Here is a 13,751-nt window from a genome sequence, read left to right as displayed (position 1 = left end):
TGAGTTTAGATAGAAGAAATTTTAGTTTCTGCTGTGGTCTCTTGCTATTTGGTCAGTTTACTTTTGCTTAAAGGCTCTCTGTTAACAAAGGATTTGGTTTTTTGAGATCAAAGAAGACTATAACTACATTAACAAGAGAAGTTAATTTGAGGAATATAACTGATTTTTAAAATGAAATTATATTTCATGACTTGATTTCAAGGTGGTCTGGTGGTTCTTCTTACTGTCACAGACAGAGGTTTGGAGTGGAAAGATTGATTTTGTTTTTCTTCCAGCATTTACTTTTGGTTCTGGACCAGCCATCTAGCTATGATGGAATTCTTCAGAAGTATTCTACATTTTTTGCCAAGTGAGCTCAATCATTGTTCCTTTTGGAGAGGTTCTTTCTGAGGCTCCATTCTTGCCTCTAAAACCTACATATGCAGGAAGGGAAGTGCATGGGTTTTCTGATACACTTATCCCGCATGGGTTTTCTGATACACTTATCCCGCTGTATCTCCTTCTTTTTAGTTTTAAAAAATCATTTCGGTCAGGTGCAGTGGCTCACGCCTGTAATCCCAGCACTTTGGGAGGCTGAGGCGGGCAGATCACGAGGTCAAGAGATCGAGACCATCCTGGCCAACATGGTGAAATCTTTCTCTACTAAAAATACAAAAATTAGCTAGGTGCGGTGGTGGGTGCCTGTAGTCCCAGCTACTGGGGAGGCTGAGGCAGGAGAATTGCTTGAACCTGGGAGGCGGAGGTTGCAGTGAGCTGAGGTCACGCCACTGCACTCTGACCTGGGCGACAGAGTGAGACTCCGTCTCAAAAAAAAAAAAAGTCAAATGTGACTTTCAGATTCATATTTTAAAAATAATTTTTACAATATTATCATAAAAATTAACATGCAGTAAAATTGATGTTTTTTGCTATACAGTTTTACTAATTTAACACATGTGCACCCAGTCAGTATACAGGGCAGTGTCATCACCCTAAAAACTCCTCATGCTATTCTTTCATAGTTACCACTACCCAACCTATACCTGCTCGCAACCACTGATCTGTTCTTCATTTTTATAGTTTCATCTTTTTGAGAATAAGATTGTATAAATGGAATCATGCAATATGTCAGCTTTTGAGACTGGGGTCTTTTATGTGACATAATGTTTTTGAGATTATTTCATGTTATTACATATATTGAATGCTTGTTCCTTTTTTATTGCTGAGTAGTTTTATATCACAAAGAGATCTGTTTCTTCACTCATTAAAGGACATTTGAGTTGTTTCCACTTTTTAGCAATTATGAATAGAGCTGTTAGGAACATTTGTGTTCAGATCTTTGTGTGAACATAGTTTTCATTTCTCTGTGGTATCTGAGGGGCAAAGGGGATTGCTGAGTCATATAGTGTAGTGTGTGTATTTGATTTTATAAGAATCTGCAAACCCTTTTTCCAGAGTGGCTAAATCATTTTATATTCCTACTAGCAATGTATAAGGGTTCCAATTACTGTACATCACTTGGTGTTATCAATTATTTTTAATTTAGCCATTCTAATAGGTAGGTAGTGTATCTAATCATGGCTTTAGTTTTGCATTTCCCTAATGGTTAATAACATTGAACATCCTTTTATGTGCTTGTTTGTTGTCCTTATATCCTCTTTGCAGAGTATCTGTTGAAATCTTTTGCCCAGATTTTGTTTGGTTTTTTGTTGACTGTTGGGAGTTCTTTTTTTTTCTTCTTTTTCTTTTTTTTGAGATGGAGTCTTGCCCTGTCGCCAGGCTGGAGTGCAGTGGTGCGATCTTGGCTCACTGCAACCTCTGCCTCCTGTGTTCAAGTGATTCTTCTGCCTCAGCCTCCCAAGTAACTGGGATTACAGGTACACACCACCATACCCAGATAATTTTTGTATTTTTAGGAGAGATGGGGTTTCACCATGTTGGCCAGGATGGTCTTGATCTCTTGACCTGGTGATTCACCCGCAAAGTGCTGGGATTACAGGTGTGAGCCACCGCACCCGGCTGGGAGTTCTTTATATGTTCAGACCTGAATCCTTTTTCAGATAAGTGATTTGCACAAAATTTCTCCCAGTCTCTAGCTTGTCTTTCATTCTTTTAACAGTGCCTTTCATAGTACAAAAATGTTTAATTTTGGTAAAATTTATCAATTTTTCTCTTTTGTCAGATTGTGGTAAGATGAATCAATTTTAGAACAAGTTTCTGTTTTATAAAAGTGGTAAAAAGTAACTTAGGGATTGGATACTCTCTGAAAGTTGACTTTTGTGGAAGGATGCAAATGTTACTATTTTATGGAAAGATGGTACTAATTAATACACTCCTTCATCTTGAGACACATAGGACTTTTGCTTAACCAAGGAGATAATTGGCTTAGGGGTGTGTGTGTGTGTGTGTGTGTTTACATTTTTTGAAATGGTAGTCACTAACGTTGTGGTTATTAACACAGACATACTTTTTATAATGCAGAACTATGTTAACTCTGTTTCAGAATTAAAAGATGATATTTTACTGTCACATTTGGTGCTTTGGGAGTGCTGGACTTTGAGTTTTTACTCCATTGGAATAGCATTAGAACCTTAGTTGCTTGTGGGCTCAGAATCAGTGTCATGGGTAAAAGTAGGAGTTGTTGGACTGCCTTGACTTGAATCCTGCTTCTGTCGTTTACAGTGTAACTGGGAGAGTTAACTGGGTAAGTTAACTCTGCGCCTCAGTTTCCTCATCTGTGAATGGGAATGATAACAATAACAATTCTAATATCTACTTTATAGGGTCATTGTGAGGATTAAATTAGATTATGTACATGTAATCGACAATGAACATTCAGTAAAAGCTTGTTGTTATTACTGAAGTAACTTTATAAGTTGTTAAAACAAATGCTTTGGGCTTATATATGTATATATAATATTTTTTGAACATAAACTCAAGATTTTGTTGTCTTCATAATAAAAAAAAGACACGTAGAACTCATTTGACCCTTTCTCTTCTTATCTCCTTCCAGTTCAAAATGCTTAGATGTTTTTAATAGCCAGCATTCTCTTAGATCTGTTTGGGCTCAACACACTCAAGTCGTAGCACAGTCTTTTTTGTAGTTTTAGCCTTTTTCTGGAAGATCGGCTTAGTTTTTCGATCATAGTCACTCTGTTTCCTGTCATAACACCGCTTCCCCTGGGCATACAGAGAATACTTGCCCTTCTTGTACTGTATCACTTTGTGGGGTTGGTGCTTGCCCTACTTCTTACAGAAAGTCTGGTGAATTTTAGCAACGTTTACCGTGTTTGCGTGAGCAGTATGGGCATGGAAAGGTAGGCTTATATTTTTAAGATACAGAAGAATCATATATCACACTAAGCCGTTTGTCTCCCATACTCGCTTGTTTTTTCTCTTTATATTTACTGTTATTAGTAATAAATAACATGATCATTGTTATTAATAATCGTGTATACACTGTTTTACAAGAAAATTATCAGCTCATTTGGTACTGATCAAATTATCTAAGTTAAGACTGTCTTGGTTCCAACTGCCTGAAATACCAACCTAAACTGACTTCAGCTGGAAAAAAGTTTCTTGGCTTACCTAATTTCGAAGTCTAGGCACAGCTAGCCAGAGCTGGATTCAGGGGTCAGGTGATATCTTCGGGACTCAGTTTCTCCCTGTGAATCAGCTCTGCTTTTTCTTGTATAGACTTCAGTTACTGACACTGTAAGAAAAATGGCTGTGGTATATTCAACCACCTGTAGCTTCTCAGAATTTAGATTCAGCTGGAAGGAGTATCAGTTTCCTTCCCAGAAGCCTCAGCAAGTCTCGTGGTGTCTCATTGGCTCTTACAGGGTCATATGTCCTACCCTGAGCCAATCCCTGTGTTCAGGACTGTGAGGCTCGTATTGGCCAGTTAGTGTCACATGCCACCGCACATCCTGGTGGATGCTCTTCAGGAACCACGTGGTCTGAGAGATGGGGGGAGGTGAATTCTCAGAGGAAAATTGTGGGCTTTTATTACCAGGAAAGGGAATGGGTATTTGGTGGCAAAACAACTAATGTTCATTGCATGGTATTAGTCTCTTTATAGGTCAGCAGCAGATCAGATGAGTTAGTGTATTTGGATTAGAGTGCTGGTTTCTGATTTCAGCTTTCTTGCTTGTGAAGTCACATCCTCCAAGTCAGTGTTTCTCACAGGGATAGGAGTTTGCAGGAAATTAGTGTTTTATGTTCTTTTGATAGAAGTTTGGACAGTTTTTTTTTTCTTTGAGAAGGAGTCTTGCTCTGTCGCCCAGCCTGGAGTGCAAAGGTGCAATCTCAGCTCTCTGCAACCTTCGCCTCCTGGGTTCAAGCAGTTCTCCTGCCTCAGCCTCCCGAGTAGCTGGGACTAGAGGCATGTGCCACTACACCCGGCTAATTTTTTGTATTTTTAGTACAGACAGGGTTTCACTGTGTTAGCCAGGATGGTCTGGATCTCCTGACCTTGTGATCCACCCGCCTCTGCCTCCTAAAGGGCTGGGATTACAGGCGTCAGCCTCCACGCCCAGCCAAGTTTGGATAATTTTTAACAGGAAGAGAAAGAGTCAAGACAGATGGGGTGGACCTCAGCAATGGGCGAATGTGATGCTTCTTCCTACATTAGTGTGCTTAATGTGACTCAGCTCCAGTGACTTCCATTCCCTGGGCCACTCTGTCCCCATGGGAAAAATCCTTAGAGACCCAACTTAGTATCTGCCCTTGAATCTGGCTGTTAGGTTCAGGTAGCAGGATCACATACAATAGATGCAGATGTATGGATATGTCCTAGACAGGGGTGTCAGCTACACTCTTGAAGTGTATCTGGGAGCTGGCCTTGTTTAGAAGTACTTCTGGATCTCTCACTGTGTATTATCCATAGTTCATTTTAGCATGGCCTGAGATGTTTTTTTTTTTTTTTTTTTTTTTTTTTTTTTTTTTTGAGACGGAGTCTTGCTCTGTCGCCCAGGCTGGAGTGCAATGGCCGGATCTCAGCTCACTGCAAGCTCCGTCCCCCGGGTTCACGCCATTCTCCTGCCTCAGCCTCCCGAGTAGCTTGGACTACAGGCGCCCGCCACCTCGCCCGGCTAGTTTTTTTGTATTTTTTAGTAGAGACGGGGTTTCACCGTGTTAGCCAGGATGGTCTCGATCTCCTGACCTCGTGATCCGCCCGTCTCGGCCTCCCAAAGTGCTGGGATTACAGGCTTGAGCCACCGCGCCCGGCCGATGTTTTCTTATTTTGACTTTGACAGACAGTTTTGCTTTTATGCTTGATAAACCACTTTAGCTTCTTCAGAAGGAGTGGGTACAGTAAGGTCATGCTGTTTTCTGAAAAACTCGAAAAAACAGCTGAACGGAGCATGCATTGGATTGAGTTCCACACTACAGCTAGGTGACCCTACTGTGATTCAGGTAGACCTTGGAAACTAGGTATCAGGACCTGATTAACAAAGGTAATCGGGGTAGATACTCACTTCTGAGGAAGGCACCTGGGTCATAAATTGAGTCATTTCCTCTCAAAGCTCCTGAAATTCATAGTTCTGCCCTTAATCTCTACTTATATATTAATGTTATCAAGATCTCTCTGACTAATATGCTTGGGGATCAATGTTGATAGTAGTCTTTGTGATCATTCCTCACAGCCAGATTTAGGGTTTAGCTAATCCTTATCAGTGACTTGCAGATATACTTATTTCTCCAATGGCTGTTCTTTGCGTAATCATTACCGGTGTAGTGAGATGGAGAAAACAGGTGAAAATAATTCCTCTGTCAAGTAGGTAAAGTAATTACATAGAATAATACTTTATTGTTTGTACTCTATTGTATGTTGAGATCAGTAAAGTGATTTCAGCTTTATATAGGCTGGGTGTGGTGGCTCACGCCTGTAATCCCAGCACTTGGGAGGCCAAGGTGGGATGATCTTTTGAGGCCAAGAGTTTAAGACTAGCTTAGGCAACACAGTGAGACCCTGTCTCTACGAAAAAATAAAAAAAAAATCAGCCAGTTGTGGTGGCATGCACCGGTAGTCCCAGCTTCTCGGGAGGCTGAGGCAGGAGGATCATTCCGAAGTGTGAAGCTACAGGAGCTGTGATTGCACCACTACACTCCAGCATGGGCTGCAGAGCGAGACTCTGTCCACCCTCCCCCAAAAAAGCTTTATATAAAGTGAAAATAAGGAATTTTAGGGACATAATAATAGCTAACACTTATTGAGCACTTATGTCCCAGGCATTCTTTTAAGTACTTTATAGGTATTATTTCACTTAATCCTTACAGTAACCCTAGGAGGTAGGTATTAGTTGTGTTCCCAATTTAGAGGTGAGCAAGTTGAAATAATCCATGTAAACCCACTTGCCTCAGGCCGTGCAGCTGGAGAGTGGTGCAGCTGGTGAATTCTGAACGCAGGTCCTTTGGCTCCCAGTCTGTGCTTTGGGTTGCTGTGCTATACTCATTCCTAAGAAAGATTTTAGCTGGTACATTATTAGCTTTGTTTTCTTACTACTTCTTTTTGTATTATTTGTCTGGATGTGAGCTGGGAGTTCTGTAGGGAAGATTTGCTAATTCTAGGGCCTCTGGTATCCATGGACTTAGGAATCTTGTGTTGCTGTTATCTGGCACGCAGTGTGTGCTTGTCTATGTTAGTAGTTCTCAACTAGAACTGATTTTACCCTCTACAGATGTTTCCTGGAGACATATTTGGTTGTCACAAGTCAGGGGATGTGCTTCTGGCATCAGCTGGTAGGGACTAGGGATAATGATTGCTAAGTAACCTACAGTGCACAGAACGGCCCACAACAAAAAGTTATTAAGCCCAAAATGTTAATAGTGTTGATATTTTATATCTGGACTATATCATAAGTTAGTAATTATTTTGTTATGCCACTCTTTGTCTAATGGGCAACATTGCTGTAGTGATAGAGAAATTGTTTTTGACTTTTGTTGAATAATTGATTTCACCCACATCAATATATGTTTGTATAAGAAGCATACATACCAACTGTGACTTAAATATTTAAATCCCCTTACCCTTAAACTAAACTGGGAATTACAGCCCCTTCCCCCGCCCCCTGAGGAAGTTTAAATGGAAACCATGTAGAAGACCAAGGATAAGTACTCTTTTTGGAGGGGCGGGGAGAGGGGGGAGAGATTATCTTAATAACACAATTAGATTTCTCTTTTTATATTAAAATGTTCATTTAGGCTTGGTGCAGTAGCTCACACCTGTAATCCTAGCACTTTGGTAGGCTGAAGCGAGAAGACAGCTTGAGCCCAGGAGTTTGAGACCAGGCTGGGCAACATAGGGAGACCCCGTCACTACAAAAATAAAATAAAAACAATTTAGCCGGACGTGGTGGTGCATGCCTGTAGTCCCAGCTACTTGTGATACTGAGTTAGGAGGATTGCTTGAGTCTGGCAGGTCAAGGCTGCAGTGAGCAGTGATTGTGCCACTCCATTCGAGCCTAGTAACAGAGTGAGACCCTGTCCCAAAAAAAAGTGTTAAAATTAAAAATTCCAAACTGAGAAAAGTAGGGAATATTATATTGTACCACATGTGTAAATCCCCAGTATGGAACAAAGGCTGACAGATACTGTTGAAGTCCTGTTTGAACTCTTCCTTATCTCATTGCCTAGCTATTTCTACTGTTTTGGTAGACCAAGAATCTCAAAAGCTAAAGGGGCTTAGACCTCTTCAGATGTCTGTCATCTTGCCTCTTGCCACTCTCTATGGGCTGCCCATCAATGCCTTTTCTCCCCTCATCTTGCACTGCAGTTTATTGGCAGCAAATGGCTGTAGCACAGTGAGGAGAGGACAGGGCCCATGTGTCATTATCAAAGCCGCGAAGGCTGGCAGAGAATGTATATGTAGGCTGGAGGCAGGCGGAAGGGACAAAGAAGTACCAGGAAGCCAGCTGGTTAAGGTGGAAGGTAGGGAAGAGCAGGAGAGAGAGAAGGTGGATGCAGGCATGGAAAGCAATCTGTAAGTCTGACAGAGATGGTCAGCAAGAGTGACTGTTTGTAACAGTATTGTGAATGTCAGGTCAAAGGATGTTGGTCTTCTGTGTCCAAGTTTACTGCTCCTGCTATGAGTGATATAGCTAGGGAGAAACAATGTGTAAACTCCTGCTATTTCTTACTTGGACTATTTTAGTGATCTCTTACTAATGGCAGTGCTTGCCATTTCTTCCCCTGTGGCAAGCCTGTGGTTTCTTCTGCTTCTAACCAGTTCTTTATAGAGCTGGTCAGACGTATATTTGATAGATTCCTTCCTTATTTAAAAAATTTCATCTTGTTCCATTGCCTATGGAATAAAACCCTCGCTTCTTGTTGTGGCATTTGAGGTCATTCATAGTTTCTCTTACTCTTCTGCTGTACCTTGAGTTTAGGCTGTGTATTTTCTCCTGTTGGTGATTTCACTTGAACTCTTCTCTCTGAAAAGCTCGCATTTGCTCTCTCTATCATCTGTATGGTGAACTCCTGTTCACCTTTTGCAATCAGCTCATGCCTTTAGGCAGATGGAGTAAGTCTTTTTTGTAATTGTTCATTTGTGCTTTGCCTCTCTTTCTAGAATGTGAGTTTCTTGAAAGCAGTGATGACATGCCCTGTCTTTGTATTCATTGCTGCTAGCACAGGGCCTAGCCCTCGAGAAATGTTTATAGCTAGGGATATAGCTATAGTGATATATAGTGATATAGCTGAATTGATTAATGGACAGTTCAAACAGTTCCAACCAGTTTTTTAATTGGTGGGAAATAATCCTGCATGGTATAGATTTTAGTTTTCTGCAATCATGGTCACAGAACTGTGAGAATGAAATTAGGAAACTGAAATTTGGAGGTTTGGATATGAAACGTTTCTGTCCCTTTGGTTAAGAAAGGGAATCCTTTATGGTTTGTTGGATACTTTGCAATATTCACAGTCGTATTTCATTTCTAAATTTGTCTCATTTGTAAATTTGTTATATTGTTGGTATGATCTTGGCTTATGATTGACATTTTGCTTGAATCTTAGTAAAGACTTCATAAAATATCAAAGAGAAGTATAGATTTTGTAGCATCAATAGCTGCTGCTTAGCCATGACCTTGATCAAAAGGCTAGCTGAAAGTATTCACATAGATAATGAAGCCAGCTGAGATAGGAATGGGGCTAGAATTTATAATTAATAAGTTTTAAAAACCTTCTCTTGTTCTTTCTCCCTGTCTGTAGGATTTTTGTCCCTGAGTCATGGAAGACAGAAGAGCGGAAAAGTCATGTGAACAAGCATGTGAATCACTTAAGAGGCAGGACTATGAAATGGCCCTCAAGCACTGCACAGAGGCCCTTCTTTCTCTAGGCCAGTACTCCATGGCAGACTTCACAGGGCCTTGTCCTTTGGAAATAGAACGCATCAAAATCGAGAGTCTTCTCTACAGAATTGCCTCATTTTTGCAACTGGTGAGTAAACACTGTCAATAAGCCAATGCTGAACTATGTAAAATGGCCTTTTTCATTGAGTGGGGACGATACAAATAGCTAATTCTGGGCCGACGAGATGTGAGTGAAGTGGCTGGTGATTGCTGAGTATCTTTGATGGCAAGGTAACTGTGTTTTTGAACCTTGAAAATTGTACTACTTTAGGGCATTTTGGACTATGCACTCACTCAACAAGTATTTATTGAGTATGTACTGTGTACTAGACACTGTTCTAGGTCCTTGTTATATATATTGATGAAAGAGAAAGAAAAGTCTCTTCTTTATGATACTTTTTCTAGTAGGAGAACAGAAAATAAACAATAAACATTATAAAAAATAAACACTGGCCGGGCATGGTGGCTCATACTTGTAATCCCAGCACTTTGGGAGGCCAAGGCAGGTGGATCATGAGGTCAGGAGTTCGAGACCAGCCTAACCAACATGGTGAAACCCTGTCTCTACTAAAAATACAAAAATTAGCCAGGCATGGTAGCAACGTGCCTGTAATCCCAGCTACTCAGGAGGCTGAGCCAGGGGAATCGCTTGAACCCAGGAGGCAGAGGTTGCAGTGAGCTGAGATTGCACCACTGCACTCCTCCAGCCTGGGTGACAGGGCGAGACTTCGAGACTCTGTCTCAAAAAAAATAAAATAAAACAAACCAAAAAAAACCCCACCATAAATTGTTAAAAGGTAGTAACTGCATGAAAAAAGGAGAACAGGGCAGGGGAGATTGGGAATATTGGGGTTAGAGATGGGGTTACCATTTTAAATAGAGTGGTCAAGGCAGGCCTCATTGAGAAGGTGATAACCAGAGGCAAGGGGTTGAGCCATGTGTAAAGCTGGTGGAAGAGCATTGCAGGCAATGGAAACAGACCCAGCAGCAGAAGCATGGCTGCTGTGCTTGAGTAGCAGCTAGGAGTTAGTTTGGCCAGAATAGAGTGCACGTGGTGGAGAGGTGGGAGGACTAAAGCCTGTGGGGCCTGCTGGCTCATGGTAAAGACTTTGGTTTTTATTCTCTGTGAGTTGGGGAGCTAATTGCAGGGCTTTAGGCAGAGGAGTGGTGTGATCTAATTTAACGGGAATTGTTTAACTTTTGTGCTGAGAATAAACTGTAAAGGGATAAGCGTTGATGCAAGGAGACTAGGTTGGAGACTATTAGAATAATCCATGCCAGAGTGGCTCAGATCAGCATGATAGCAGTGGAGATAGTGAGAAGAACCAAAACTAGGTTTTGGTTTATACATTGAAAATAGAAGCAATCAGGTTTCCTAATGTATTGAACGCAGGGAATGAGGGGGAGCAGTCGCAGTTACTTACTTCGATTCTTTTTGTCTGAACAATTGGAAGAATGGTGTTTCCTTCAACTGAGGTTAGACGGCTACAGCTGGGGAGGAGGTTTTGTTGGGGAAGGTGGGAGTTGAGTTTTGGACATACTGAGTTTGAGATGTCATTCAGATACCCAGCTGAAGATGCTGAGTAAGCAGTCAGATACGCACTTATGGAATTTGGGAGAGAGATTCACTGAAAAGTGTGGGACAGAAGTGCTGTATGACACCTTGAGCCTGTGTAGAATCACCAAGGGAAAATGAGCATTATAGAGAAGAGGCGAGGACTGAGGGCCGAGTCTTGGGCTGCTACAGTGTCAAGAGGTTGGGGAGCAGAGCAACAACTTGCAAAGCAACCTAAAGAGGCAACCCTGAGGAAGGGGGAAAGTGTGAGAGTAAGGAGTCGTGGTAGCCACGTGAAGGAAGGAAGTGTGTCCAAGTGAGGAAATGTTGAGTGGTGTCAGCAGCTGCCAAGAAAGCCGTGAGAATGAGTCTGAGTGGGCACATGTGAATCGTGTGGGTTCATGTGGGTGCAGTGGAGGTCACTGGTGATCTCATGAGAGTGGCTTCCTTGGAGTAGTGGGTGAAAGTCTGCTTAAAAAGAGAGCTTAGGAGAGAATTGGAGGAAGGAATTGAAATACAGCAACATGGACAACTCTTGAGGAGTTTTGCCATGAAGAGACACCAAAGAGAAAAAAAGAAAGAGAAAGGAGAAGGAAAAAGAAAAAGGAATGGTAGCTAGTGGGAGAGATAAAGTCAAGGGACCTTTTTTTTTTAGATGGGAGAAATAACTGTATTTCTGTATAGAAATGAGCCAATCAAAAGCAAAAAATTAATGATTTAGGACAAGTCGTGGAGGCTTGCTGGAGTTGCTGTACCTGCGTAGGCGACTGAGTTGATCTGCACAGGCGTAGGTTGACCTTAGAAAGGAGCACGATAGTATGTCTGTTAACAGGTAGAAGGAAGACAGAGTGTATACTGGGAAGTCGGGAGACATGGTGACAGTCTATGAAAAATTCTCTTCTTGTGGCTTCAGTTTTCTCAGTAAAGCTATTGGTGGGGAAGGAGGTGCTGGTGAGTTAGAGAAGGTGAGAAGTAGGATTTGGGGTCCATGGACTAGGAAGTACGCTATGATGTTTATTTGTAGAGTGCCCTATAATCCTCAGAGGGCACATGTGTTAGCTTTGCTCTGTGAATAGTAAGTTTACAACATTAATGATTAAACTTTGAAACAAAGCCAAGTTTCCCTTTGACAACATTTCTGTTAAAAGCAGCTCTTGAAATACTTAATTTTATCTTGTATTTTTGTTTTGCAGAAAAATTATGTGCAAGCTGATGAAGATTGTAGACATGGTATGTTTAAAAGTGAGACTCTTTTGAATTATTGAACTGAACATGTTTAAGGTTTGATTTTTTTTTTTTGGGGGGGTGCTAATTTAAAAAGTGATGATAATGTTTAAAAAGCCCACCTTACTGTGGGGGCTAGTGACTGATTTGGATGATGACATTCCCACTAAGCTGGGCATACCTGTGAACATTGCTGTTACTCATGAATGTTTGTGTTCTTGTCACTGCCCTGGGAACATTGATGATGTGTCCTTTTAAAGTTTGTATAAGGCCAGGTGTGGTGGCTCACGCCTGTGATCCCAGCACTTTTTGGGAGGCTGAGGTGAGCGGATTACAAGGTCTGGAGTTTGAGACCAGCCTGGCCAGTATGGTGAAACCCCATTTCTACTAAAACTGCAAAAATTAGCTGGGCGTGGCAGCGCATGCCTGTAGTCCCAGCTACTTGGGAGGCTAAGGCAGGAGAATCGCTTGAACCCGGGAGGCGGAGGTTGCAGTGAACTGTTACCGTACCGCTGCACTCCAGCCTGGGCGACAGAGCGAGATTCCGAGACTCTGTCTCAAAAAAAAAAAAAAAAGTTTGAATAGTTCTAGTCACAAGGGCCAAAGTTTAAGAAATGTAACTCTTGTTGAATAAAGTGTTAAGCTTACCTAGATACGTGGAAAGGATGGGCCTGTCCCTCCTAAAATATCTTTCCTTCTTGATCAGAAGATCTTCCTTAGAGAAGAGACTAGCTAGAATGCTCCTTAGTAATTTTTCCTGTTTCCCCCCCCCTCTTTGAGACAGAGTCTTGCTCTGTCTCCCATGCTGGAGTGGGGTGGGGTGATCACAGCTCACTGCAGCCTCTACCTTCCAGGCTCAAGCAGTCCTTCTGCCTCAGCCTCCCAAGTAGCTGGGACTACAGATGTGTGCCACCACACCTAGCTGATGTTTTTATTTTTTGTAGAGATGGTTTTACCGTGTTGCCCAAGCTGGTCTCTTACTGCTGGGCTCAAGGGATCTGCCCACCTTGGCCTCCCAAAGTGCTGGGATTACAGGCATGAGCCACCACGCTTGCTTTCCTGTTTCAGGCAGGAAATTGAGATTAATAAGATTCTTGCTCTTCGAGTACTCATAGGAATCCTTTTCTTTGTGGTTGTTGCTGTTTACTAGAATGAATCTAGGAGTGAGTGGGAGAAGAGTTCACTGTACATTCTCACACACATTTGGTGGAATTGTTTGCAGAGCTCAGCGATTTGAATAATGCAGTGTTTCATTCATCCAGAATTTGGGGGTAATGGTGCTGAGATATTTAACATGAGTTAATTTTTTTTTTTCCCCTGCTTACTCCTTTGTGTTAACACTTTAAAAAGTATTAGGCCGGGCGTGGTGGCTCATGCCTGTAATCCTAGCACTTTGGGAGGCTGAGGCGGGTGGATCACTTGAGGTCAGGAGTTCGAAACCAGCCTGGCCAATATGGTGAAACCCCGTCTCTACTAAAAATACAAAAATTAACAAAGCATGGTGGCACGTACCTGTAATCCCAGCTACTCGGGAGGCTGAGGCAGGCAAATCATTTGAACCTGAGAGGCAGAGGCTGCAGTGAGCCAAGATTGTGCTACTGCACTCCAGCCTGGGTGACAGAGTGAGACTCTGTCTGAAAAAA

The 13,751-nt window shown here is 42.0% G+C and overlaps 1 protein-coding gene across 1 annotated transcript in view; it reads left to right on the top strand.

Annotated features, from left to right (window-relative positions):
* The window catches only part of HELZ (helicase with zinc finger), a 172,135-nt gene that overhangs the window by 19,084 nt on the left and 139,300 nt on the right, over positions 1-13,751 (top strand). Inside the window, exons 4-5 of the mRNA XM_011930768.1 lie at positions 9,190-9,417; positions 12,078-12,114. Coding sequence (XP_011786158.1) covers positions 9,208-9,417; positions 12,078-12,114 — 247 coding nt within the window. The 5' untranslated portion in view covers positions 9,190-9,207. The remainder of the gene's footprint in view (positions 1-9,189; positions 9,418-12,077; positions 12,115-13,751) is intronic.

Source organism: Colobus angolensis, unplaced genomic scaffold, assembly GCF_000951035.1.
Source record: "Colobus angolensis palliatus isolate OR3802 unplaced genomic scaffold, Cang.pa_1.0 Scaffold1, whole genome shotgun sequence".
Classification (NCBI taxonomy): domain Eukaryota; kingdom Metazoa; phylum Chordata; class Mammalia; order Primates; family Cercopithecidae; genus Colobus; species Colobus angolensis.
The sequence above is the reverse complement of the archived record's forward strand: the minus strand, read 5'-3'. Positions and strand labels throughout refer to the sequence as shown.